This window comes from Equus przewalskii, chromosome 15 (assembly GCF_037783145.1).
Source record: "Equus przewalskii isolate Varuska chromosome 15, EquPr2, whole genome shotgun sequence".
NCBI classification, from domain to species: domain Eukaryota; kingdom Metazoa; phylum Chordata; class Mammalia; order Perissodactyla; family Equidae; genus Equus; species Equus przewalskii.
Window position 1 is genome coordinate 41,890,839 of NC_091845.1, and position 26,069 is coordinate 41,916,907.

Sequence of the window (26,069 nt, forward strand, 5' to 3'; positions counted from 1 at the left end):
TCCTTTGTCTTGTAAAGAGATAATTCATATACCTATGCCTTAAATTTAGCCCTACTCTCAACCCATGTTTGCAGCAGCTCCTCCTGCCCGTGGGTCCTGTCCCCACGCAGCAGCTTTGACTGCCCATGGGTCCTGTGCCCATGCCAGCAGCAGCAGCTCTGACTACCCATGGGTCCTGTGCCCATGCTATTCCACACTATTCTCTGAATAAAAGAGCACTACTGCCAGACCTTGAGAGTCAGAGAAATCTTTCTTTTGACTCCTCGGCTCACGGACCCTGCATCATTTCTACCTATCCATCTGTCATCTATCTAACTCATCTTTGCTGTGCCACTTTAGTCTCCTGGACTATGCCTTGCTCTATTTCACCTCTGCACACTTGCATTGTTGTTCCTTCTCCTGTGCTCTCCCTAAAGAGCTTCTAGGCAACCCTTACTCAACTGCTCAATGCCTCCTACAGCTTCCCTTCCCTGATGCCCCAGTATTTGGGTTGGGAGAGCTCGCCCACCTCCAACCCTCAGAGTCTCCTCCATGATCCTTGTTCAGAGAGGGCTTCACAAACACCACTGTAACTTTGTCTGCCTGCCTCTCTAAATAGGAAATCTTACAAGGACAAGGACTCTCTTTCATGGCATGGTCTTGTATCTTACACACAGTAGGCCCTCTGTAAATGTTTATTGAATGAATGAATGCTGAATGTTGAGCTGCAAACGGTTAATGCACAACTGAACTGAAGTAGGGAGACCCTCCCCCACTTCCCCTCTCCCCAGGTTTCTGCTTTGGCTGAAAGGAGGGCAGAACCTCTGCCCATGTTCCCTCTCCTTCTCAGGGGAAGGTTGGCGGGGTCACTTCCCATTGTTCTCCCACCTGTGACCCCCCCAGTCTCCATGAGAGGAGAGTGGGCTTGGGGTCTATTGACTGCTCCCCTTTCCCCAGGCACACCTGAGGGTGAGGGTCCCAGATCAGATTGAGGGCCATGGTAAGAAACCCTATTTCCTTCCTGCCCAAGCCACATCTGCCCAGGCGACTTTGCCAGAACTTCTTGGGTATTTAATAATTACCTAATTCTTAATAAATTAATTCCTACTTTGTTTCTCCTTGTGCATAAGCTTCTGTCAGAATCCCAGAGGGAGGGGGCGGGGAGTTGGCCTGCCACCAAAGACCTCCCTGTTTGCTTTGAGCTATAGGGTCTGCATCCAACCAGAATTACGTTATCAGGTTAATTCCCCCCGAAAGTCTTTCCAAAGTAGCTCCCTGAGGTCAAACGGTTGAACACAACTCCATGAAGTTGGGAGCCCTTTCCATCTGTTACTCTGAATCCATGGTATTTGATTTCACACGCAAAGAGCCCTCTCAGGTGTGCAGGGCTTCTGTTCCACTGCAGAAAGTGAGCTGGATTGCCCACCATGTTGAAGAGCATTCTCTGGGGAAGTGCAACCCTACTCTAAAGAGGAAACAGTCATTTCTGGGAAAGTAGCTACAGCTCCAAGAACTTCTCTGAGCCAGGCACTGCATTAAACCCTTAATATGCAATTTCTCATTTAATCCTCGGAACAAACCTATGAGGTAGGTGTTAGTAGCCCTGTATTACAGATGAGGAAACTGAGGCTTAGAAAAATTCAGTAAGAGCCAGGCCTGCTGGCCTAGTGGTCAAAGTTTGGCACACTCTACTTTGGTGGCCCAGTTTTGGTTCCCGAGTGTGGAACCACAGCACTCATCTGTCATGTCAGTAGCCATGCTGTGGTGACAGCTCACATAGATGAACTAGAAGGACTTACAACCAGAATATACAATTACGTACTGGAGTTTTGGGGAATGGAAAAAAAAAGAGAGGAAAATTGGGAATAGATGTTAGCTCAGGGTGACTCTTTCAAAAAAAATTAAGTAATTTGGCCAGTAATTTAAACATAGAAATCCCTGATGCCATTGTCCAAGTTACACTGATAGTTATTGAACATCTATCATATGCCAGACTTGTACAGTCCATTAATATAGCCATTGGCCATATTACAATTAAGTTAATTAAAATTAAATAAAATTAAAAATCTCTTCCACTGTCACATTAGCCACATTTTGCATTAGTCTGGTGGTCACTGTACCGGACAGTGTGAATACAGAGCATTTCCATCATTACAGAAAATTCTTCTGGACAGTGCTGGTCTAGACACTGTAGCCCAACATAACTCTGTCAGGTAGATATTAATAGTATCCCAAATTACAGGAAAGGAACCTGAGATCCAGAGACTCTAAGTCACTTCCCAAAACTCCCACAGCCTCAGGGCTGGAACTCAAGTCAGTCTGACTTTTAAATTCCTACTGTTTTGTCTACAAGACTCTGCTTTCTACCCTGCAGGAAGGAGTTAACCAGTCAATAGAGAGTCCGGATCTGGGTAAATGTAAGAAAAGCATCATAATTCTCTTACAAGGGATTTGAAGACTACTAGCTAGTGAAAAAAACCTAAGTAGAGGCATTTTACAGTAAATATGGACTATCGCTGTTTTTAAACCAGTTTTGTTGTATTCTCTGCAGAATTATCATTGACTCACCCATGCCTGACACAGACTTCCAGAGTTTTCCAGTCCTTCAGAGATATTGCTTTACTGGATGTAGGGGAGGAAGAGAATTCCTCCACCTGTTAGGTCCTTCTGGCTGTGCCATGAATTAAATTGACGTGAGACAGAATAACAGGAGAAAATCAAACAAAGCTTTATAACATGTATATGTGGGTGAAACTCAAGAAAACTGAGCAACTTTCCAGGATGGCTGACGTCGACACCTTAAATACCATCTTCAGCTAAAGACAAATGAGGATGTTGAAGGTAGGGAGAGTCTTTTATGGGAGATCACCAGAAAAGCACAGTAAACAAGAGTAAGGTTATTATGCAGATTTAGGTCCTTGTCTTCCGAATTGATAAGAGTTTCTAGAGAGAAGGTCATCTCCTTTCTTCTTCCTGGTACAGAGAGGGAGACACCTTTACAGATGGAGATTTCCCTTACAAATGTAAACGTCTCTTGCAAAGGGTAACTTCTACTTGGTTTTCAGAGCTTGTCCTCTGTCTGCAGTTTTTAAAAGTAACCAGCCCCAAATGATCCTCATGCCAAAGAGACACATTTTGGGATGGCCAATTCTGATCCCCCACATAGACATAGGGGTATGGCTCACAGGAGGGATGAGGAAATGGCGGGGGGAGAATTCTTTCACCAACATAAGCAAAATCTACATTCACTTATAAAGCATCTCAGACCTTTTCTAGATGAGACACTGTTCTCTCTTGAATTTGAAGCTGCCAAACTCAGCATGGGCACCAGATATCCCACTTTTATTTACTTTTCACTTGGAATGGACGGGGCAAAACATAATTCAAAACCAGAGATGAAAGCAAAATACTTGGAGCCTCAAATACAGGTATTTTATATTGCCAATTAAGTTTAGATGCATACGCTTTAAAAACCAGCATACAGGAAGACAGAGTTAATGTTCTGTTGTGAAATCGAGGAGCTGAACGCAGATTCTCCCTGGCCTGCAGGCCGCGCGCTTCCCGCCAGGCTGGGTCCTCCTCGGGCTGTAGCCCTTGCTCAGGCACACTCTCAGGTTGATGGGCTTGCAGCTGTGGTTTTCAAACTTGGCTACACTTAGAATCACTGGGAGCTTCTAAAAGTCAAAACCACAGGCCACATTACAGACCGATCAAATCAGAATTGCTGGGGTGGGACTCAGGTGTCACTATTTGTAAAACTCCACAGGTGACTCCAACGTGCAGCTAAGATCAAGCCAGGGCTATGAGCACGGCCCCCACGAATTCCAGGCCCAATCCTGCCTAATTAACATGGGTGCTGACGGTGAAGGGAGTTTGAACCGCTCCCACCTGCTCTCCTCCATGGCTCACAGCTGGCTACCCATGTGTGATGGGGAAACACCAAGCGCACGAACCCCCGCGGTGCTCTGGTCTACCACAGACCTTCTCCATCAGCGTTTCTGGGGCTGGGGGCAGACTCTGCTCTTTGCTCACCAGGCCAGGGGGTTAGATTGACTGATCTTCAACAACCTTTCTCTTTTCAAATTATACGATACAAGGAGAGTGATCAAAACGAGGTGATAACAGTAATGGAGAAAGAGTGTGAATAAAAAAGAAAACCGCCTGAACTCCAATCGTACTTGCTTCAAACGCTTGGTACCTGCAATGGTTGTTGGGCATACGAGACAGATATGTGACAGGCATCACAAAGCATTTTCTGACCCTGTTGCAAGGTCGTGAGCTCGGGGATCTGCAGAGATTGGCCCTCAGCAGCGTGGACCTTCATTTTACCACAGGCACCCGCCTATGTCTTCCACTGATGCTCCTTTTGTTCTTTAGAAAAATAAGAGAGAGCTGTGCATCATCTGCCCTGAGCTGCTGTGGAAATATTTCCTGTCCATGTGGGCATGGTGCCAGCAGAGGCAAATATTAAACAGCTGAACCTAAAAACATTCCTTGTCTACATTGTCTGCCTTCAAGGCTGCTGCTGGATGCCCTTGTTGGTTCACCAAAGTGGCCACATGGGGGCAGTATAGCCCAAGGTTCTAAACGGCTGTGAAGGCCTTTCCATTGCAACTAGTTTGAAAAAAGACTTTTATGCAAATTCTTTCTTAAGCTACCACCTTAAGAAAAAGAAACAAAAATAAGCTGCTGAAACACAGAACTTACAATCAAATTAAGGTGGTAACAGAATGGAGCCAAATATAAAACTTGTAAAAATGCTTACAGAAAATTTTGAAGGAAGATGGGAAATTTGGCACAATTATGACATATATATAATCTAAAATATTACAGTTTGACTCTGTTTTGGAAAAATGCAAGCAAGACTTTTATAGTGCATTTTACGTAAAAGCAAAGATGTTATGTAAATGCTGTCCTGTTTTTGCCCCTTCGACCCACCCTCGTCCATGGAAGCTCCACACAGTCTGACTGCACGTGAGTGGATGTGTTAACAAACCGCGAGCAAGGGCTGTTAGAAAGTTCACGACCTGTTCTCCGGGCTCACGTCTTCACTCCTAGCCCCCGGGGAGCTGGTGGTAAGTCTCTGCCTTCATGGGAAGGGTTAACACTTGAAAGTTGACCTTCAAGTTTGGGAGCCTGTCCTTCCCTCAGATAGAAAATAATTGACTTGTAAATTTACTCACAACAGCGGAAACGCCAATGCGTCTTAAGTTTTTCAGAGCTGTTTAAACTAAGAACCTTTGGAATACAAGAGTAAACAGAATCTTGACTTATGAATTTGCACATCATTCCTCTCTGCTAAGGATGCTCACCTTTACTTTGACTTTACCTATGGCATGGACTTAATGTCCTGCTTGACACGGGCCTCTGGCTGAGGCAGTAGGGTACCTTCCCCCAGGGGATGGTGAGTGGAGTCAGAACCTGAAGGTCATGATGAGTTCAAATTTGTTTGCTGATCTAAGGGGAGGGGCAGAGAGGAGGTGGGAGTGGAGGGTCCAGGCAAAGGAGGAGTGAAGGAATGGGCATGGGGAGAGAGGTGATGGAGATGCGCCTGGAAAGGCTGCAGACAGCTCAGGGGCAGCCTTTTCTTCATGCTAACCTTCCTTCATTAAGATGGAAAAGGATACAAAGTGCATGTACATTGGCCGTGAAAACGGATGCCTCCTGACGCCCCGGCAGCTGCCTTGCTGCCTTCATCGTACAGGACAGGTCTCCCTCTCCCTGACACTTCCCTCTGCTGCAGCCCCGCCCACCCTTCCTTGGCTTTTGCCTTCTTTCGGCCTAAGAGATGGAGGCAAGGCAGCCCTTTACATATTATTAGAGAGAAGCTGTCCTAAGAACCAGCCCCAGGTGTCCTTGTCTTCTGCTCACTTCAGGGACCTCCAGGTAGGATGGTGGCCGGCTCTGGGAGGTGAGAGCTCAGCAGGCTGAAAACCAGCGTGTTCCAAACTGTGAATGACCCAGACAGGTCACCTCTACCTGAAGTGCCTATCCTCTCTGATGGTAAGAGACACGTGCATAGAAATCCAAATGGGTACCGTCGTCATCATTGCAATCACAGCCCAGTTTTGGGGAGGAATTTTAAGTGAAAGAAAAGCAACCTTTATAGCAACCAACCTCATCCTCATGCTTCACGTGTGTGCAACTCAGGACTGCAGACCAATGACCAGGCCTTGACATTACCTGCCTTCTTCATTTTCAAACGTAGATGCACGACATATGCTTGGACACACATCAATTTTCTTCTTTTTCTAAATATGTTGATTCTTTTGCTTGAGGACTAGAATTAAATTTGAAATTTAAAAGTTTTCAGGGTCAGGTGCTCAGAGACTGCCTCTTTAGAGGCAGCATTTTTAAATATGAATTATTCTGGCAAGTTGAGCCAGCGAGAGGGTCAACTTTTAAAAATATTTTAAAAGAAATACAATTTTCAATATGTGTGTGTGTATGTGTGTGAAATTTTCCAAAACAGCTGCTTACAAAATGCTCTCACCATTTTATGTGCTATTCTCTAAACGTACACCTGACTGCAAGAACAAGAATACAAACCATCATTTGAGATGTTGGTTTTTATTAGATACATATTTCTTCGAAGCAATTTGTAACTTTCTTTGTACATCAGAATATCATATAAATGTATATATATATATATATATATGCATCCACCCAAAGATATCAGAATGCCCTTGAATTGCCCCAGAGCTGGGGTCATATGCCCCTTGTGTACTCTCAGCAACCTTAAGAGCCAAAGAAAAGGCTCTTCCAGTCACTTCCTGTTGACAGCCACAGCCCTCCAGTTGCATGTTTCAGAGCTTGAGAGAAATCAGTAGCACCTCTTATTATTGTGACACCTTGCTCTCCTGAGGAGCCTCACTCTTTTATGTTTCCTCACTTCATCTTTACTACGATGCTCTGAGCTACCCCAACATTCAAAACAATCTCAGGCAAGTACGAAATAACACAAGTAGCAAATGCAAAATAAAGTCATCACTCTCCGTTTGAAATTAGTAAATCCCATAGTGTTGGGTACGATTTGTCTGGAGAAGGCATCTGCGAGGTGTGTTGAAAGCCCCACACTCAGCCTGAAACACGGAGGGTAGTCAACTGGCCTTTTGTAGCTTATAAAGCTCGAGGCGGCCTGCTCCCCGATGAGTGTGTCCCTCGCCCCCTTTGCCTACTGATAGTTACATATGAAGACATACTTAAACAGTGGTGTGTCCCGAGCAGGCAGAATCTGAGTCATTTGGGCTTCCCTCCGCTCTTTGGGGCCTCTTTACTCAGTGCTTATAAAGCTCTGGATTTTCATTCACTATGTCATCAGGCCTCACCTAGATCTCGCATCTGTCCTAACGGTGTCCCTTGACCTCTGGCTCATGGTTCACAAGCCGAGCGTTTCAAAGCCCCCTGGAGATGCCTCATTCTCCGAGCTGGGGTGGGAAGAAGGATGGCTCTGAGGGCAGGAGCAGTCAGGGAGAGACAGCCCAGAGTCTGCCTGCGTGAGGCTGTGTTCAAGCTCACAAAACCGACCCTTCCTCTTCCACCAACCCCTCCTGTGTTTGACCTAAACCTCCTGCTCCTTGCGTGCTTGACGTCTCTTTTAGGCCATCTCCACTCTGCACGCTAGAAGCCTGGGGGCTCTCTCTGACTCCCCTCTGCCCTTCACCTCCAAGCCAAATCCGCCCCAAGCTGTGCTGACTCTCATCCTAAATGCTGTGAAAATACACCCCTCCTTCTCCTCCCTGGTGCCTCAGCCTACGCGGGGGCCTCCTACGCGGGGGCCTCCTCGCTCGGTCTGATTGCTGCTGGTCTCCTTCCCAGGTCACGCCCTGCCCATGGAATGAGACTTGGGCAACCCCGGCCAGGGCTCCCTGCTCTTCCCTCAGGTTTTGATGAGCAAAGCAGTCTCAGTTCCTCACTTTCTCAGCCTTGGCCTTCCTCCCCAGGGACGCCCCCATGTCTCCCGACAGCCAGCCTTTGCCTGTGCAGTCCCTGCACCCTGGAGCTCAGTTCCCTCTCCTCCACCGACAGCTGATCCACCTCAAATCCCTTCTCTTTGAAGAAGCTTCAGCAGGCCACAGGGCTTACCTAGTCCTGAACATCTGTGGAACTTAGTAACCACAACTTGGAGGGGAAATCCCCTTGGAGAAGAGCTCATACATGGAAGATGTCATTTCTTTTCTTCTCTTTTTTTTTTGTGAGGAAGATTGGCTCTGAGCTAACATCTGTTGCCAATCTTCCTTTTTTTGCTTGAAGAAGATGGTCCCTGAGCTAACATCCACGTCACTCCTCCTCTACTTTGTATGTGGGACAGCACCACAGTATGGCTTGATAAGCAGTGGGTAGGTCTACGCCCGGGGTCTGAACCCTTGAACCCTGGGCCGCCAAAGCAGAGCACACAAACTTAACCACTATGCCACCGGGCCGGCCCCAAGATGTTTTTTCTTAGTGGATCACATTCATGTCCTTTTTCCTCACAGCAAGACAAGGACCTATTTTAAGTACATTTGCAAACCGTACATTGCCTTGCACAGGTAAGAAGCTATACAATTCATTTGGTTATTCCTGCTCAGGTAAGCAAACCCAAGAATCAGCAATTCTCTGAGGAGTTTTTCTTTCCTGTAATGAACTTTTGCAGTGAAGGGAGAGTTTCCCAATAAATTGATGCACATGGAGGGGACATGAGAAGGCTGCTATTTCATCAACACATGGATTTGGCTTTCTGGAATTGATGGGCTTAAAGTATCTAATATACTTAAAAGAGACGCCAAATAGATGGATGGATCTTAGACCCTCTATGATAGTAGGTTCCTTTTTAAAAGAACTGCTCCCAGCCCCAGGCTGTGTATAAACACCACTCTAAGTCACAAGCCAACAGAGATTTCCTGTTCGCCGGTAGATCCGGTATAAATGGAGTTTACTCGCTTGGGAGCCTCTCCCTGGAAGACGGGACAGCTTTTGCAAAAGCGTCTGACGATGTGCTTTCGGAAATACCCCAAGAGGTAGTTTCTGAACTTCTCCCCGACGAAGGCGTAGATGACGGGGTTGATGCAGCAGTGCGTCATCCCAAGCGTCTCTGTCACCTGCATGGCTTGGTCCAGCCTATTAGAGCTACTGCATTGATCCAGGCCAAAGGATTTCTGGAAGGTGCTCAGGAGAAGGACGATGTTGTAGGGAGCCCAGAAAAGAAAGTACATTATCATGATCACGAAAATGAGCCTCACGGCCTTGTGCCTCTTCTTCTCGTTGCGACACCGAAGCAGGGTTTTCAGGATTCCGGAGTAGCAGATGATCATGACCAGCAGTGGCAGGACCAGGCCCAAGATGGTCATCTTTAATGCCTGGAAATTCCTCCAGAAATGGTACTGACTGGGTGGGTAATGAGGGCTGCATGTAAAACGAGTACCCTCTTTTTGGGATTTGGTAAAGATGATTCCTGGGAGAGAGACAAACACAGCCACCGCCCAAGTGACCCCACTTGTCATCAGCCCAAAGGTGACCGTCCTGGCTTTTAAAGCAAACACGGCATGGACGATAGCCAGGTACCTGTCGATTGTCAGGAGGATGATGAAGAAGATTCCAGAGAAGAAGCCTATAAAATAGAGCCCAGTCAGAAGTCGACACATTGTATTTCCAAGCTCCCACTGGTGAGCTGCGTAGTGAGCCCAGAATGGGAGGGTGAGAAGGAAAAGCAAGTCAGAGATGGCCAAGTTGAGCAGGTAGATGTCAGTCATGCTCTTCAGCTTTTTGCACTTTATCAGGACGAGGGCGACTAACAAGTTGCCCACAAAACCAGAGATGAACACCAGCGAGTAGAGCGGGGGCAGGAGCCTGGCTGCGATTTGTCTCACGTCGGTTTTCTGGCAGGGCTCTGACATACCGTAATCGATGTCATAGAACGGACTTGTCGTCTGATAATCCATCTTGCTCAACCCTGTGAGTAAAGAAACAGTGATCTCTTATAAGGTCCTGGAATGTGTTTAGTACCCCACCATGGATGCAAGCCATCTTATACAGTACTAGGTTTTTAAAGTTGGAACATAGATTTCTACATTTAACTGAGCTCCCTTTTTTTGGCCAACAATGAACTTTTTTAGTAAAGGGAAGGTTTGCTGCCAGCTTTTCTGCTCACTAGACGGACAGCCCAGCTCTGTTGGGGAAATTCACGAAAGCATCATCTCTCCAAATAAAATCTGGTGTTCTGTCACCACAGGGAGTGAATGGGGCTTTGATAAGAATTTCAAGAAACTGAGTCAGGCGCCGTCCAACACCGTCTTATAGTCCGTGCTGAAGCTGCTGGTCCCTGGAGTTAGCTTCCTCAGAGCATCCCCACGAGTGTGCCAGTCATCATGACCAGTTCCCAAGGGCGCTCTGCATGCCAACCAGTGTTCTAAGCTTCACATCCATTCAGTCATTAAACCTCAAGCTGACTCTAGGAGGCAGGTCATGTTACTGTCCCCATTTTGCACATAAGGACCTTGAAGCACAGAGAGGATGAGTAACTTGCCCAAAGACACGCAGCTAGGAAGCAAGTGATTTTGAATGCAGGCAGCCTGCACTTTTATCCACCATGCCACCCTTCCTCCTTGGTGAGAGGACTAAGGAGTGGGACTGTTAGCCTGGCACCTCATTGTGGTCAGAATGAAAGGGGATCATGCCCACATGCCCCTCACAAGGTCATAGGAGCCAGAAGCCACTTTGTAAACGCCAGACTGCCTGTCTCACATTGTCTCTGAAGTTTGTGTTTGTAGTTCCTGAGCTGCTAAAACTAAGAGCTCCCACACATACATGAGAAATGGCCAAGTGGAAAATATTTCATTCACCACCATACGTTCCGGGTTAGCTTGGCCCCTTCGCAGCCTGCTGGCTTGCCTGGTCTACTTCAGCTCCACTGCTCGGCTCAGAATTGCCTCTAATTATCTTTGTACGTCTCAAGCTCCCTGTGCCTCACGTTAGGCAGCTGGGAGAAGCACACAGAAAATTTCACCTTTAAATTCTGAGCCAGCAAAGGAATCATACACTCCATGTGTTGCAGAACTGATATATTAAAGGAAAACTTTATATCATATTGCAATTTGATATTAATTTGGAGAATATTTAGGCTTCCCTTTTTTCTGGGGAAAAACAAAACGAAACAAAAGAACCAGACTTAACACAACTTCTGGTTGGCCCCACGTTCAAGGGCATCCCCTGCGGAGGCTGTCGTGCTCCTCACCAGAAGATAACCTCTTCCAAGAGTTTGGCCAACCATCATCTCTCTGAAAATCTCTCTTTTGAAAGGCGAGGGTTTAAAAGAAAAAATTCTCCCTTTAAAAACTTTCATTCATAATCATGTTTTATATCTTTGATGTTATCATGGTCTGAAACTCTTTCTAAATCCTAAGTCTTTCCTTGTCTCAAAGATGGTATTTTAGGATAGTTCTACGAGCAGCTGGTATGGTTTAATGTCTTCTCTGGGTTTCCTCTACAGGCTGTTACTCAGCCAGGAGCTGAGCTGACTAGTGGCAAAGGGGCTGGGAGGTGACTTACCAGGAGGCCTTCTCGTCAGGGCACAGATGTCTCAGCTGCTCTGCTCTGCTGAGCTGTGTGAATCAAACATATAGACAGTGTGAAAGTAGGAAATGCAGCTTCTTTGAAAGGGGGTGGAGTTTAATGAACAAGTATATTACCAGGCAAAAAAATCAGAGAACAGTTCTTCTTCTTTTTTTTTTTTCCTATTGAGCTAAAAATAGGCTGGAGACTAGACCTCCGTCTGAGAGTGTACTTGCCGTCTCCCCCGAGTGCGCCGTCTTCTTTTGGTTCTCTGCTCGTCCACTGCGCAGTCTGTTAGAAAACAGAAAGAACTGAAGGATGTTAGAACTAGAAGGACATTCACACCATCTAGTCCAAAGCCCTCATTTCCTGAAAGAAACTGCTGTCCAGGAAGCAGATGATGTCTACAAGACCTCAGGGCTTATCGGTGGTGAGGCGAAAAGGGTGAGAGATTCTGATTCTGTTCCTATTTGTCCTCCAGGAAAACCAGCTGGAACCAACTTCAAAGTGGGACAGGAGTGCCTCACACCAACCCCACGCTCCCCTTTATCCACTCTCCTCCCATCCCCCCCGCCCACCTCGACTCACACACTCGCTCACCACTCAATACTGTTTTTCTCTGTAAACTAAAATAACATTGTCTAAAGGGTTTTAACTACAGGTTCACCTTGCAGCTAAACACGTCGCCCAGCTTTCTCCGCGTCAGGTACCTGAGGGGCGGTGGGGGGTGTCGTTATGAATGTTCCCTCTGCCTCGTCACTGTCTTGCAGCCCTCCACGCCAGCAGCACCTGTGAGCGCCTGTGCTGGGCCAGATGGAGAGGCAGCGGACCTCCTCCCGCCACGCACACAGTCTATCTGGAGTATGAGAAATTTTCAACAGGAAATGGGCAAAAATTGACAGAGGGACAGGGTCAGGTTCAGGATCATACGAGCAGACTACTGTATAGGCAGTCACATCGAGCTTTCTTCGTGGTTGGTTCCTTATCTACAAACCTCAACTGTTGACAACAGAGCTGAGAACACAGGGGAGAGCCGCTCCTGAGCCACAAGCACGCCCTCTGGGGGTGTCTGTTTCCTCATTATGAGGTAAGAAGCGTTGGCTTCTGAGCTAAGGGATGGCAAAGGAGACCCTAAGCCTGTGGAGGCAGCCTCCCCCTCGGGCTGAGCAAGCGACCTCTTCAGGCAGACGCCCGAGCTTGAGGCCTGCCCGACCCTCAGCTTTCCCATCTGTGCGCTGGGCTGCACACTCCAGCTGCTCCCCGGGTCTGTTGGGAGGATTCTGTGAGGCAGCCCCGTCCAGGATTTAGCACAGAATATGCTCTCAATAAACCTCAAAGTCTTAGTTACTCATTCCGCGATGTTTTCTTAGAGAGAGTTTATTTTATAAAATTCTAACAAAATTGGTTCGCTGGGGTCCCCGTCTAGAGCAGATTAGTGTCAGCGAACTAGAGGGTGGAAGGGTGAAGCTAATGGTTGGTGCTCAGAGACCAGGAGGAAATGAGTGTCGGGGAAGCCAGGAAAGGCAGAAGTAGCCCAGCGATCAAGAACCAGCCCATATAGGGTGATGGTTTGTGTTACAACAGCGCCCAACGACCAGCAATCAAAACCAGGACAGTGAATCGTGCAAAAGATGTTCCAGTTCATCCTGCATGGGCAATTCGAGAGGCGGTGATGAAGAACTGGACTCTGCAGACGTGCTGTGGGGTTTAAACCCCGGTTTCACTGTTTCCTTCTTGACTCTGAACGAGTTACTGAAACTCTCAAGCCTCAGTTTTCTTATCTGTAAAATGGGGGCAAAAACCCCAAAACACAAACCTACTCGATAGGTCTGCGGTCAAGATCAAATGATACAACAAGGGTAGGGTCTTTGCAGATCCCGGCCCTCTGCGAGCTACTGAAGCAGTGAAATATGGGCCACACAGAGATCCACATGCACATTCATAGAAAATAGGTCAGCTAAATTCAGTTTGTTTCTCTGAAGAGCATTCTGTGTGCCCTGGCGATGCACGTGGGTGGAACTGTCAGATGCTGCTGGAGAAATGTTACATTTCTGTCTGTGACAGTGGCCGGGTCTTACTTTGACCACAGGAGCCAAGGCTTTGCCCTGTGTTCTGGGTCTCCGTCACAGGGGTAGTGGAGCTCATGAAGGCGTGCCCACCTGCAGAGGGCGGCGTGGAGTAATGGAGCAGCCTCAGAGTCACCCAGACCCTGCTGCTGACTGTGGTGTGCCCTGGGTAAGATACTTCCTTTCTCTGAGCTTTCATTTCCTCATCTGTCAAGTGATGTGCTAGCCCTGGGGGTCCCAAAGCAGCTCCCCCCTTAATTACTAAACGACTCCATGGCCAGGTTGGTTTGGAAAATACACGTTGGGTGGGAAACAGGGTGAGGATTCACAGGCTGAAACAAGGAAGCCCAGTTTAGCAGGGTGCGTTACCTCCTTTCAGGTTTCTGGGTCCAGAGGTGAGGTGAGGTCACCTCTCGGACCGGGATTCATCCCAAGGATGCACGAGGAAGTGAGGACCCATGGGAACTTCTTCAGCATTTCATCAATGGAACATTGTTCTGGCTTAAACAACAGTGACTGCAAACTAGGGGTTTCTCATGCTGTGACTTTGTTTCTCTGCTTCTCTTTCTACCTTGGCCCTTCCAGTTTGCAGAGTCTCATTCACATATATATACGGCATTCAGGCTCCCCAGGAGACATGAGCCTTAGACTGGCTTGTCACTCTAGACTTGGTATCCATATTGGAGAGTGTCTGGTGCCAGTCCTCCTTTCTGGGCACTGGCCAGCCTTTAGACAACTGCTCCAAACCTAGACACTGCACCCAAGTTCCAAGGGTCATTCACTCTCCTTGCCCACGCCGTCCCTGGACCGTCGACTCAGAGCATCTCCCCCAGCATGGGAGAACGTCAGCCTTCTCCTTGGGTGCCAAGGGCCCACTGCGTGAGCCCGACGAGCTGAAACTGCCACACAGCGGCTGCCATGAACACAGCCGGGGCTCGAGTGGGCTCTGGGTCTGTGTCAGTCAACAGTGCGATGGGCCACAGAAACGTAGGATTCTCATTGTGTGAGATGAGGAAAAACAGAGAAATAGAAAGTAGGAACAAAATTAGGCACATTTTCACAATCTCAGAACAACCCCTCTTGACACTTGATGTTTCAATCCAGACCTTTTGCTGTGCATACTTTTTGCTTAACTGTCCCCTCACAGCACCAGTTCTGTATGATGCTCTTTTCTTTTTTGCTCAAGATTGCAGTATAGACATTTTCTCATGTTGTTAAAAAACTCTTTGTGAGTATAGTTCTTTGTTACTTTTACTGAGGTGTCACTCACATGCAGCACAGGCCACTAATCCTTCGTGTCAGCGTGGAGAGGTTTGCCATGCATGCACCCAGGGAACCACCACCCAGCTCGAGATGATCACCCAGAAGCCTCCCCCAGAGGCAAGGGCCACTCTGACCTCTGTCGTCATGGATTGGATGTGCCCGCTCTTTAACTTCATATAAATGCCATCACAGATGCTGTCCCCTTTCATGTCTGGCTTCCTTTGGTGAACAGAATGCCGTGACTGGATGTGACAGAGCTCTGCGATGACAGTCGGGCTCTCTCTGTGGTGCACTAATGTGGACACTGTGTTTTGCATGTTGCTGTCAGTGCTCGTATCCCGGCCCAGGAGGATGCTCCCAGTGGCCCCAAAGCCACCTTCACCAGGAGAACCAGAGATCCCCGTGATCCTCGCAAAATAGGAAGACTCCACCCCCGGGGGGTCGCATTTTGTCACCTGTGTGCCTCAGCAATGATGCTGGGTGCTGTGACTCCCAGCAGTCCTTCGCCTTCTGCCTCAGACGCTTCATGGGGAGCGGGGTGGGGAGGTCACTGTGCTGTCCTCTCCCTTCCCGCTGTCTCTGTCCTCTAGAGCCTCCCCTTTTCCCAGCCCACGAGTACATCCCCCATGCCCTATGCACGTCGTCGAACCAAGTAGAGGCCTGCAGGCTGCTGCCTCTGCCCTTTGTTAGATGTGTTCAGACGCGGTGGAAACCCACTCACTCAGTGGGGGCGTCTGCTGTGTGCATTTTGGGTATTGCTTTCGGATCAGGGCCCAGACCTGGGCCAACGCAATCTTAGGTGCAGTGACAGAAGCCGAATGCACCGATTAAGGTCTATCACAGGCCACTGGGATCTTCAGGGGTCGGATCACACCTGTAGCTCTCGATTCAGCTCTGTGATAACAGGATATCATGTGGGACTTTTCTTGTCCCAGAACTGGCAACTACGGCCTGAGGCTGACGGCAACAGGTGTCAAGTACCCGCCAGTTTTAAAACCACTGACACCTGGGCTCACCCACCGCCTCCAGGGCTGACAAAGAGTGACAGAATCAGCCCTGTGCCCCCATCACCAGGTCAACTCCTCCCACCGTGTCCCACAGAAGGAGACAAGCTTGCGGGGGAGAGGGCTGTAGAAGTGGGTGGGATTGACGGGGAGGAGGAGGGTTCCTCTCCACAAAGCCATGGGAGGGGCTCTGAGACAATCATGTGAGGAATGGGGACTTGCAAGAAGGGGAGGCCAGCACCTCCTTCCTGGGTGGGGCATCCACTAGGCAGCAGACCAGCTGAGCAGAGGAAGAGGACATGGGAGAGGTGATGGTGGAGACAGGGTGTGGCACTGAGGCAGCAAGGACGTCCCGAGGATGTGAGAGCACCCCTGGGTCAGGGTACAAACATGGTGCCAAAGTGGTGAGTCTGAGGAAATTTCCAACCTCAGTCACTCACCACACCCAGGGCCAGCCCGCCCCTCGATTCCTGGGCAGCTGCACAGAGGTGGCTCATCAGCCGGGTTTACACTTCTCTGCCCGTGCGTTTCCTCTTGGAGGCGCTTGGTAGACTTTGCCGCTGGCTGATCACCGGAGGCCATCTCAGTTTGTCAGGGAGATGTGAATAATGAGCAAAAGCAAAAGTGGAAAGATGGCATCTTGATGGGTGCCTCCCAGGAAGCTGCAGGGCCTCTCGGAGAAATGCTCCAACCCGGCCAGCTGCTTTGAGCACCGCAGATCAAGGAGGACGGCATGGGGCGGACTACGTCAAGCCCCCAACTCCACCAAGAGTCTTGAGAGACCCAGACCTTGGAATGGTGACCTTTCCTGAGCTCTGCTTCCCTCACACAGCCCACTCAAAGGTTCTCCCCTGGTTAAAGGAGACTCGAGGTTTCCACTGCTAGAAATGGAGATTGTTGGCAACTTTTTTTTTATTAAAGATTAGCACCTGAGCTAACAACTATTGCCAATCTTCTCTTTTTTTTCTTTATGCTTTTTCTCCCCAAGTCCTCCTGGTACATAGTTGTATATTTTAGTTGTGGGTCCTTCTAGTTGTGGTATGTGGGACGCCGCCTCAGCGTGGCCTGATGAGCTGGGCCATGTCCGCGCTCAGGATCCTAACCAGTGAAACCCTGGGCCACCGAAGCAGAGTGCACGATCTTAACTTCTTGGCCACGGGGCCGACCCCCGGTCGGCAACTTTTAAGTGGCAGTTTCTTTATTGGCAACAAAATCCTCCTGTACAATTATTATCACTGAGTTAGTCACTCTCTCCTCTGGGCTCTCAAAAAATGTCACTTATGCCTCTATTTCTGTGCTCTGCACAGTGCACTGTGATTTACAAATATTCCGTTCTCTACCGCTCCTCCCCATCAGCAGTCCCTGGACTTGGAAGTCTAAGGGCATGGGCAGTGACACATCCATCTTTACATGCACGACCCAGTCTGGCACGTGGTGGATGCCCAGGTGTGTTTGTCACATTGAATTCCATGATGGAAAAACAAATGGACACTTCTCCAAATTTTGTTTATGAAGTCATTACATGCCATATGTATTAATTAGCTCTTGTTTTTAGCAAACACCTCCCCCCAGCCCCCAACTCAGTGACTTAAAACAGTAAACGTGGGCCTCTTGCTCCTGTGACATGTGGCTGCCATGTGGCTGGGACCCTGGCCCTGTTCTCTGTGTCTTCTCGCTTGCTCACCAGGGCCTGGCTGAAGGAGTCACGGTCTGGGACGGGCCCTCCTGTGGCTGCGCAGGGATAGCCAGGGGCTCAGCGTGACTCCACTTAATTCTCCACTTGGATGAGGCAGATGTCACTTCTGCTCAGTGTCTATAGGCAGAGCCACCTGTGGATCGGGTGGCGCTGTCCCGTCTGCAGGACACACTGCAAGCCACAGGGCAAGGACCAGCACGTGTGATCACACAGGGGAAGGAGTGAAAATTCGTGAACAATAAGACAATCTATCACACCACAGTATGACAAAGCGGGCAGGCTTCTTTTATTGTGGTAAGAATACTTAACATGGGGTCTACCCTCTTAACAGATGTTTAAGTGTATAATACAGCATTGTTACCTATAGGCACAGTGTTGTACAGCAGATATTTAGAACTCATTCATCTTGTATAACTGAAATTTCATGCGCACTGATAAATGGATAAAGAAAATGTGGTATATACCTAGAATGGATTATTATACAGGCTTAAAAAGAAGGAAATCCTGCAATATGCAACAACATGGATGAATCTGGAGGACATCATGCTAAGTGAAGTAAGCCAATCAGAGTAGGACAAATACTGCATGATTCCACTTACATGAGGTACCTAAAACAGTCAAACTCATAGTTGTGAAGAATGGAATGGTGCTTGCCAGAGGCTGGGGGAGCAGGAAATGCAGAGTTGCTAATCAGTTTCTTTTTTAAAACAATCTAGTTAGAGCATTGATTCATTTTCCAAGTTATAGGTTTTTTTAAAACAATATTTAGACTTCATTATCATCAAAACGAAAGTGAATGCATTCATTAGGATAATGCAAATGTCTGAAGGTGAAGTAGTGACCTCCCCTCCCCCACGCCCATCCCAACACATACCATTTCTCTCTGAAACCTTCTGCAGCCACCAGGCAAGAAAGTAAAACCATGGTAACTTCCAGCTCCTGAGTTGCCAGGTTCCAGAAGCCCATTGTTTCTCACTTGTATCAGATCAGAAATGCACTGGGCAAAATTCCTAACATTCTTGATGTTCTTAACTTGGCTCTACTGTGAGGAGAGGCAAGTCTTGGCTTACTTAAGTGACCAACTCCCCTCCTTTACAAACAAGGTTGGAAAACTGTGATTAGGGCTCATCTTGATTTAGGAGTTCCCATTGGCCAGACAGGACCTTTTTTTTTTTTTTGAGGAAGATTAGCCCTGAGCTAACATCTGCCAATCCTCCTCTTTTTGCTGATGAAGCCTGGCCCTGAGCAAGATCTGTGCACATCTTCCTCTACTTTATATGTGGGACGCCTACCACACCATGGCTTGCCAAGCGGTGCCATGTCCGCACCCGGGATTTGAACCGGCGAACCCTGAGCCGCCAAAGCAGAACATGTGAACTTCACTGCTGTGCCACTGGGCTGGCCCCCAGATGGGACCTTTTGAGCATCAATAAGGACATCTGCAAAGCACAGAAGCATTCAAATCTGATGAAATCCATGACATCATGATGAAACAAAAAAAGGTTTTTGGCAGCAAGTCTGAGAGAACAAAGGCATAGTTGAGAGGACAGTCGTGGCATGTGTACTGTGATCCAAATGATGTTATAGACACTACATTACTGTAAACTAGTAAACCCGTAGGTCATAGACCTCCAACTCCCTGATCAACAACTATTTCTGTTGAGTCGGCAGTTTCCAAAAAAGACAACGTGCTCCAAAATTTTAACCTGAAAACCAGAATTGTTTGTGACTAATACACAATTTCAGGCTCAGGATGATAGTAACTCTTAATATGATACTTTACTATGTAGTGGAGGAAGACATTTCTTCTACCCACTCTAGGTCCTTCCGGCTGGAAAACGAATTAAATTCACATGGCACAGAATAACAGGAGAAAATTAAACAAAGCTTCGTAACATGTATACATGGGAGAGACCCAAAACTGAGTAACTCACCAAAATGGCGGAAGCTCTCACCTTAAATACCATCCTCAGCTGAAGACAAAGGAGGATGTTGGGATTGGGGGGAGTCAGCAATGGGAGATCACCAGCAAAGCACAGTAAACAAGAGTAAGGTTTTTATGCAGATTTAGGTCCTTGCCTTCCACACTGATTAAGAGTTTCTAGAGATAAGATCATCCCCCCTTCTTCCTGGTACAGAGAGGGAGACACCTTTACAGATGGATATTTCCTCTAAAAATGTAAATGTCTCTTAACAAAGGGTAAGTAAATTCTACTTTCAGAGTTCCTCTCATGTCTGCAGTTTTAAAAAGTAACCAGCCCAAAATAATCCTCATGCCAAAGAGACATATCTTGGGGTGGCCAATTCCAGTCCTCCATAGTCCCTCCTTTCAAACTTTTAAGTTTCACAGTTCTTTGAAACTTTAAGAGGTTTCATAGTCAGAAGCTGAGTGGTAGATTATTCCATCTCCCGGAACTCATTCCTTAGACCTGGTATAGATCAGTCCAGGGAAATTCATTTTAGAAGTGGTGATGCGGGTGGGCTCCAAATTTGGGCCTATATTGTGGAGGCTAATGATCAGATATTTAATAAGAAGTCTTTCTATGGAAAGAAAAAGAAAAACAAGGTTAATGGTTGGAGCAAATTATAAACCGGTTTCTGAGCCCAGGGGGCAGCCAGTCAAGATTTCTAGATGTCAGAGTCGAAGCATGTTTTGCAGTTTGAGATGTCTGTGATAATGTCATTGGGTGTTAAAGTATCTTTTTGAGTGGCTTCCAGCCTACACAACAACAGACAGGAATCTCTCTTAAGTTTACATCAAGTTGTGCAGCTTCAGTTTGCAAGGCTTCAGGAAAAAGGGCAGGTTCAGTTCTCAATCATTCCGTATGAAAATAAGGGAAAAATTTGAAAACGTTAGTTTGGGGATTTGTAGCCAGATATTTCAGGAGACTGAAAGAATTCAGGATCCAGTCCAGTTCACATGTAGAAAAACCCTCAAAGACAATTAACAGGACTAGGATCTAATATCCACAAATGTGTATTATAGTTTTTTACTGAAACATAATTTTTCTCTCTAAAATCACTCTCATTTTTACCAAGGATAGCCAAATTAAGACTAACTGATTTGCCGAATAAGTGTAGTTTCAATAAAACTTGGCCCAATTATTTACGTAAGTGCAGCAAGAATAGCAATTGATCATATAGGCTCTTAAATCTGCTTTCCTGGAATTTTTTGTGAGGAATCTCAGATTGAACTTTAAAGGCCTCTTGAGGCCAGAAAAGCCAAGCCAAGGACTTGCCATCAGATTTTGCCTGCAATACCTACAGATTTGGGTGGACTCCTCTCTTCTTGAGGTCCTCCAAAATATTTCAAGTTTCCTTGCACCTGCCAGATAAGTGAACTTCCTTACTTACCAGGTAAGACTGCTAGAATCTCTCTAAAAAAGGTACCAGGCCAATATTTCCAAGTGGCTTTATTCCAGAAAGTCAACCTTATTCCTCAAAGGCAGTATTGTCATATCTATGCCTGTATGTTTCTCTCAAATATGACATTCTGTTCAAAGCCTTGGTAAGATAACCAATGTTTCCACTTGTGTCCTGTTATAAGGAGAACAGATTCCTATTGAACTTATGCAAATAACTATATTGCCATGAAATAACCATATTCTCTCACTAAGTTTCCAAATTTTGGAGGGATCAGATACAGAGAAAAAGATAAATGTTTCAGTTCTGCTCGCAAACGTATAATTTCACCAAGTTGCTACAAGTCATAGCTAGCATAAGAGAAAAGAGAAGAAGATTTCCTTAAATCTGAGAAAACAAAGCAAAACATCAAAAAATGAACAATATTTCAAGCAAAAGTCATAAAAAATTATTATCATCCTCATCAGTTATACAGTCCTGTATAATTGATTCTTGATCTTAATCTTCTGTTAGCAGATTTATGAGGTCATCAGTTTCTCCACCAGATTTCTGTAATTTCTTACCCAGTTCAGTTTTATTATCAGAAACCTGTATTCCAGAGTAAGTGTCAGAGTCTTTTCCATGAATCTTTCTGAAGATGAGACATATTTGCAAAAGCGAAAAGCATCAGAGTAAAACAATAAATGTCTGTAAACAACAAGACTCAAAAATGGAAATTGACAACAAGTTATTTATCTGACAAAGGGTTAATCTCCATAATATATAAAGAACTCACACAGCTCAACAACAAAAAATCAAAGAACCTGATCAAAAAATGGGCAGGGCACATGAACAGACATTTCTCCAAAGAAGATATATGGATGGCCAATAGGCACATGAAAAGATGCTCATCGTCACTAATCATCAGGGAAATGCAAATCAAAACTACACTAAGATATCACCTTACACCTGTTAGAATGGCAAAAATATCCAAAACAAAAAGTGACAAATGTTGGAGAGGTTGTGGAGAAAAAGGAACCCTCATACACTGCTGGTGGGAGTGCAAACTGGTGCAGCCACTATGGAAAACAGTACAGAGATTTCTCAAAAAATTAAAAATAGAAATACCTTATGACCCAGCCATCCCACTACTGGGTATCTATCCAAAGAACTTGAAATCAGCAATTCCAAAAGTCCCATGCACTCCTATGTTCATCGCAGCATTATGTACAATAGCTAAGACGTGGAAGCAACCTAAGTGCCCATCATCTGATGATTGGATAAAGAAGATATGGTATATATATATATATATATATATATATATACAATGGAATACTACTCAGCCATAAAAAAGGATAAAATCATCCCATTCACAACAACATGGATGGATCTTGAGGGTATTATGTTAAGTGAAATAAGCCAGACAGAGGAAGATGAACTCTGTATGACTCCACTCATAGGTGGAAGTTAAACATGTAGACAAAAAGAACTGATTGGTGGTTACCAGGGGAAAGGGGGGGGTGGGGGGAGGGCACAAAGGGTGAAGGGGTGCACCTACAACATGACAGACAATAATGTACAACTGAAATTTCACAAGGTTGTAAACTATCATAATCTTAATAAAAAGAAAAAAAGGAAATTGACAAAGAAATTTGGTTACTTTTGTGACATAAAACACCTTAAAATAATAACCAGAATTATGCCTGATAACCAGGATAGATAAGAATTTTAGGAATGTCATATAATTTTTTAAACATCTATATCAATAACTTTTACCCACAAAATACCATAGGTCCCTTTGACACAGTGTTTAGTTATGCGTTTAACCATAGTGACAACTAAAGACTTTTAGGCAAATTCAGAGGATCAAACAGCTGTAAGACCTTAGCGCCTGTGATTAAAGACTTGCTAAACAATACAGGATATTTATTTTGATAAAACATACAATCCCTTCTGCTAGACAACTTAAAGAAAAAACTTTCCATACTCTCTTTACCAAGAGCAGACTAGAAGTTCAGGAGAATTATCCTTTGAGAGAAAAACCAACGTTTAATTTCTGCACCAGCTTATTTTTAACATTAAAACTCATTTACTTTAATATTAGTCAACTTCACCAGCATAAAACTCCTTTCAGAATTGCTCCCTCACAAACCTTCCACTACTTTCTTTTCACCTTCAGAATTCGTCCCAAATTTTCTTCCCTTCTGGTACTTTAGGACAAATTTATCTTTCTTAACCCAACAAACAAACATATCTCACTCTTTATACCTTCTTTACTGAAAACATACATTTTACTTTCCTTAGATACAAAGATGTTTTCCTTTTAAATTTTTAGTGGCTTTAATTACATATATCAATTAAATTTTTAACCCTTACAGACCCTAGTAAAAACTAAAAAGTAAGCAACTATGAACTGTGTTTTATATTAGCATACTGTGGTTTGGCAAATTTATAAATACTTTTCATAATTTCTAGAAACATGCTACTTCGTGGTAAAATACAAGACATGTTTACTGATAGACCCAAACTCCTTTTAGTTTCTTTGTAATAAGAAGCCAAAAGTAGATAAACATATATTTAATAATTAATGTCTAATATATTATTTGGAAATGATCTAAATACTCAATGAATGTTATCATTTAAATTGACCTAGCAAAACTTCAAACTTTCAAGTTACCAAAAAGATTCTGGAATTTATTTTAAATATACATGTCATAAGACATAATTATTTTAAAAAGTTTACCTAACACTTGTAGCTTTTTCACATCTGTTTAGTTTACTCGATCCCAACAATTATTTAGATTGCCTATAAAACTTCATGAGACATTAGTCAAAATTAGCCATCATTTAAGTTATTATTTTTGTTAACCAGTTTTGTAATAGAGATAACATCAGCTTATTTGACCAATAAATGTAGAAGAAAGGCTGCATGTCTGCATCATATCCAGTGCTAACTCTGGAGGACATGTCCATTTTAATCAAACCAACATACTTAAATAAGCTTTCATTTACCAAAGATTAATTTATATCATGTTAACTTGAAAGACAGTTGAGTTAGGTTCTATAATATTTACAATTTACACAAGCGCTTATTTTTAGCCAATTGAACAAAGCTCTTAATTGTAGTCATATCATCTGGAGGTAAAAATATCATACACATCTAACATACATATAGACACACATGCACAGAGTCTCCACACCTATTGTTTTAAAAGCTACTGCCATGAATCAGGTACAGTAATACAAAGCTCCCTAGTTATGAATCCAAATTTTTTTTTGAGCCTTTTTAGTAATATTTGTGGAGAAGACACTCAAGATGCTAGATTTTTGGCAAGGGCACGCTTATGGCCACGTTTTTGGCCTTTTCCCTTTCCTTTTTTCTTCAGTCTTAGAAATTAGTGATGGGCTAGATAGTCCCCAGAGGATTTGCAGGCTCTTTGAGATGAGGGAAGTGGGTGGAGCCTGAACCACCTCTAGAGCTGCTTTTCTAGCCTCACAGGATTTTTTTTAAAGATAGTTGCTCTTGATTTCCCAGAAACTGGGTTGTAACTCAAATGATAGTATAGGTTGATCTACCTGTCCAACTACATAATAAAGGTACAGAGAGAGAAATCTCTCAAGTTTTCTCCAAGATGGAGTTTCTGGGGCATAATCCATCCAATTGAAAATGTTTCCAATTAAAATGCACCCAAGGGGTGAGTCTCCGGGGATGCTTGGGGTATTCCCCATAGCAGTAAAGCCGGTGTCTGACTGACAGTGGGCTGGAGAAAGGGTGCAGAGCCCAAGTGTGGGCATCGATATAGTTATAAGATGTAGTCAGGTCCCGCTCAGCCCAGGCACTTAGCCCCTGAGCCAGCACAAGGTGAGCCAAGGGAAGCAGGAGGCAAAGGCCTGGAGCTGGCCGGAGGCTGGGGCTCCCAGCACCGGGGTTGAGAGTTAAGTCCCTGGAAAAAATGTTTCAAGCGTTCAATTTACCAAAGATCCAGGTTCTGCTCAGGTCCAGCCTGAACTTAACCTCGACTTGGTGACAATAGAGGAGATGACAAAGGAAACAGACAAAGAAAGGAAAAGAGGAGATCAGGCCTCATCCTCGTGGCCTCTTCCAGAGGTTTATCAAAATAAGGGTCATACAACAGTTCTCATGCCGGGGCACACAACACGGGCAGGACAGTTCACAGAATAAATTACAGGTCTCCTATCCTTATACCCGACTCAGTAGGCATCTAAAATACTCAACGAGTCAACTGCCAAGAGAGGGTACCCCATTTGGGGTCACCGGGGTGATCAGGCCCAGAAACCAGAGTGGGGGCTCCCAGGGGCGGATCCTTTGACACTTTAAAGATTTCTCTGTTTCTCAATTGCAAAGCTCAAAAGGAGCCCAAAATGGCCACTGTAACTTTAAGAGAGATGAAAGAAAAGGGTCCATTACCTTGAAAATCCCCCCTAAACCTAGGGCAGCGTCCTACCCGTTGTTCCTCCTGTGGAGTTCCTATAGCAAGGGGTGATGGGGACATCCCCCTGCATTGCATCCCTTGTATATCTTCCCTATTATGCCTGGCAGTAATAGGCGCCTGGTGAATGGTCTCAGAGATAAAAGAATAGAGAAAAACAGTGAAGAATTTTCCACCCATCTGGGGGACATTCTACCCAATTGCATCCTGGAGCTGTTCTCCCAAGAAAGGGTTCCCATACTCAACCAGAGGTTAGAGTTTGTTACTTTCCTTGAACCAGAGTCCCAGTTGGGACTTTCCCGAGGTTCAGAGTGTGGTCAGGAGCCATAGGGAGGGATTCCAAACCAGCCTTAGGAAAAGAAACCTGCTGCAGGAGTCTTGGAGATTGGCGGCCGTCCTGATGAGTTACGTGGTCTACCTGTGGCCATGTAAAATTTATATATTAGAGATAGGATTAGGAAGGAATGGTTTAATTTGTTCTTCATCACCCTCAGGCTTAAGGTACTGGTTCTCTTCGGGTTGAATGCCATGGTTTGCCCCATAAAGTAGCCATGGGCAGCAAACGTGGATTCATACAGCTGTCCAAGAAGGTTCCTGATGGAGAAGTGAATTTAGATCCATCCTTGAAAAAGAGAAAGGCACAAGGAAGAAAAGTGCACTTACCAGAACTTCAGCTCACAAGCTGGTGAAGCAAGATCTCCATACGGGCCACCAGAAGAAGGGATGCAGGCTCTGCAAG

The 26,069-nt window shown here is 45.5% G+C and overlaps 2 protein-coding genes across 7 annotated transcripts in view; both read right to left on the bottom strand.

Annotated features, from left to right (window-relative positions):
• Window positions 1-6,530: 6,530 nt before the first annotated feature.
• On the bottom strand, window positions 6,531-12,363 carry CCR5 (C-C motif chemokine receptor 5). Of its 2 annotated transcripts, XM_070577144.1 has the most exons (4): window positions 12,219-12,363; window positions 11,646-11,799; window positions 11,506-11,558; window positions 6,531-9,910 (listed from the first exon to the last, which is right to left on the bottom strand). In XM_070577144.1, exon 4 carries the CDS (start codon window positions 9,897-9,899, stop codon window positions 8,841-8,843), a length of 1,059 nt encoding a protein of 352 aa, XP_070433245.1. In that variant the 5' UTR covers window positions 9,900-9,910; window positions 11,506-11,558; window positions 11,646-11,799; window positions 12,219-12,363; the 3' UTR covers window positions 6,531-8,840. The 2 variants fall into 2 exon arrangements, with proteins under 2 accessions (XP_070433245.1, XP_008542057.1); XM_008543835.2 differs by lacking the exons at window positions 11,646-11,799; window positions 12,219-12,363 and having other exon boundaries at window positions 11,506-11,635.
• Window positions 12,364-17,799: 5,436 nt separating this feature from the next.
• Window positions 17,800-26,069, bottom strand: part of LOC103567210 (C-C chemokine receptor type 5-like) — a 28,927-nt gene continuing 20,657 nt past the window's right edge. For 2 of the 5 annotated variants that reach the window (XR_011527470.1, XR_011527469.1), the window contains 2 exons: window positions 25,994-26,062; window positions 17,800-20,078 (listed from right to left, as the gene is read on the bottom strand). The gene's annotated coding sequence lies outside the window, so the exon portion shown is untranslated. Of the gene's footprint in view, window positions 26,063-26,069 lie in introns of all 5 variants that reach the window. The other 3 variants (XR_011527467.1, XR_011527465.1, XR_011527466.1) reach the window with 2 other exon arrangements.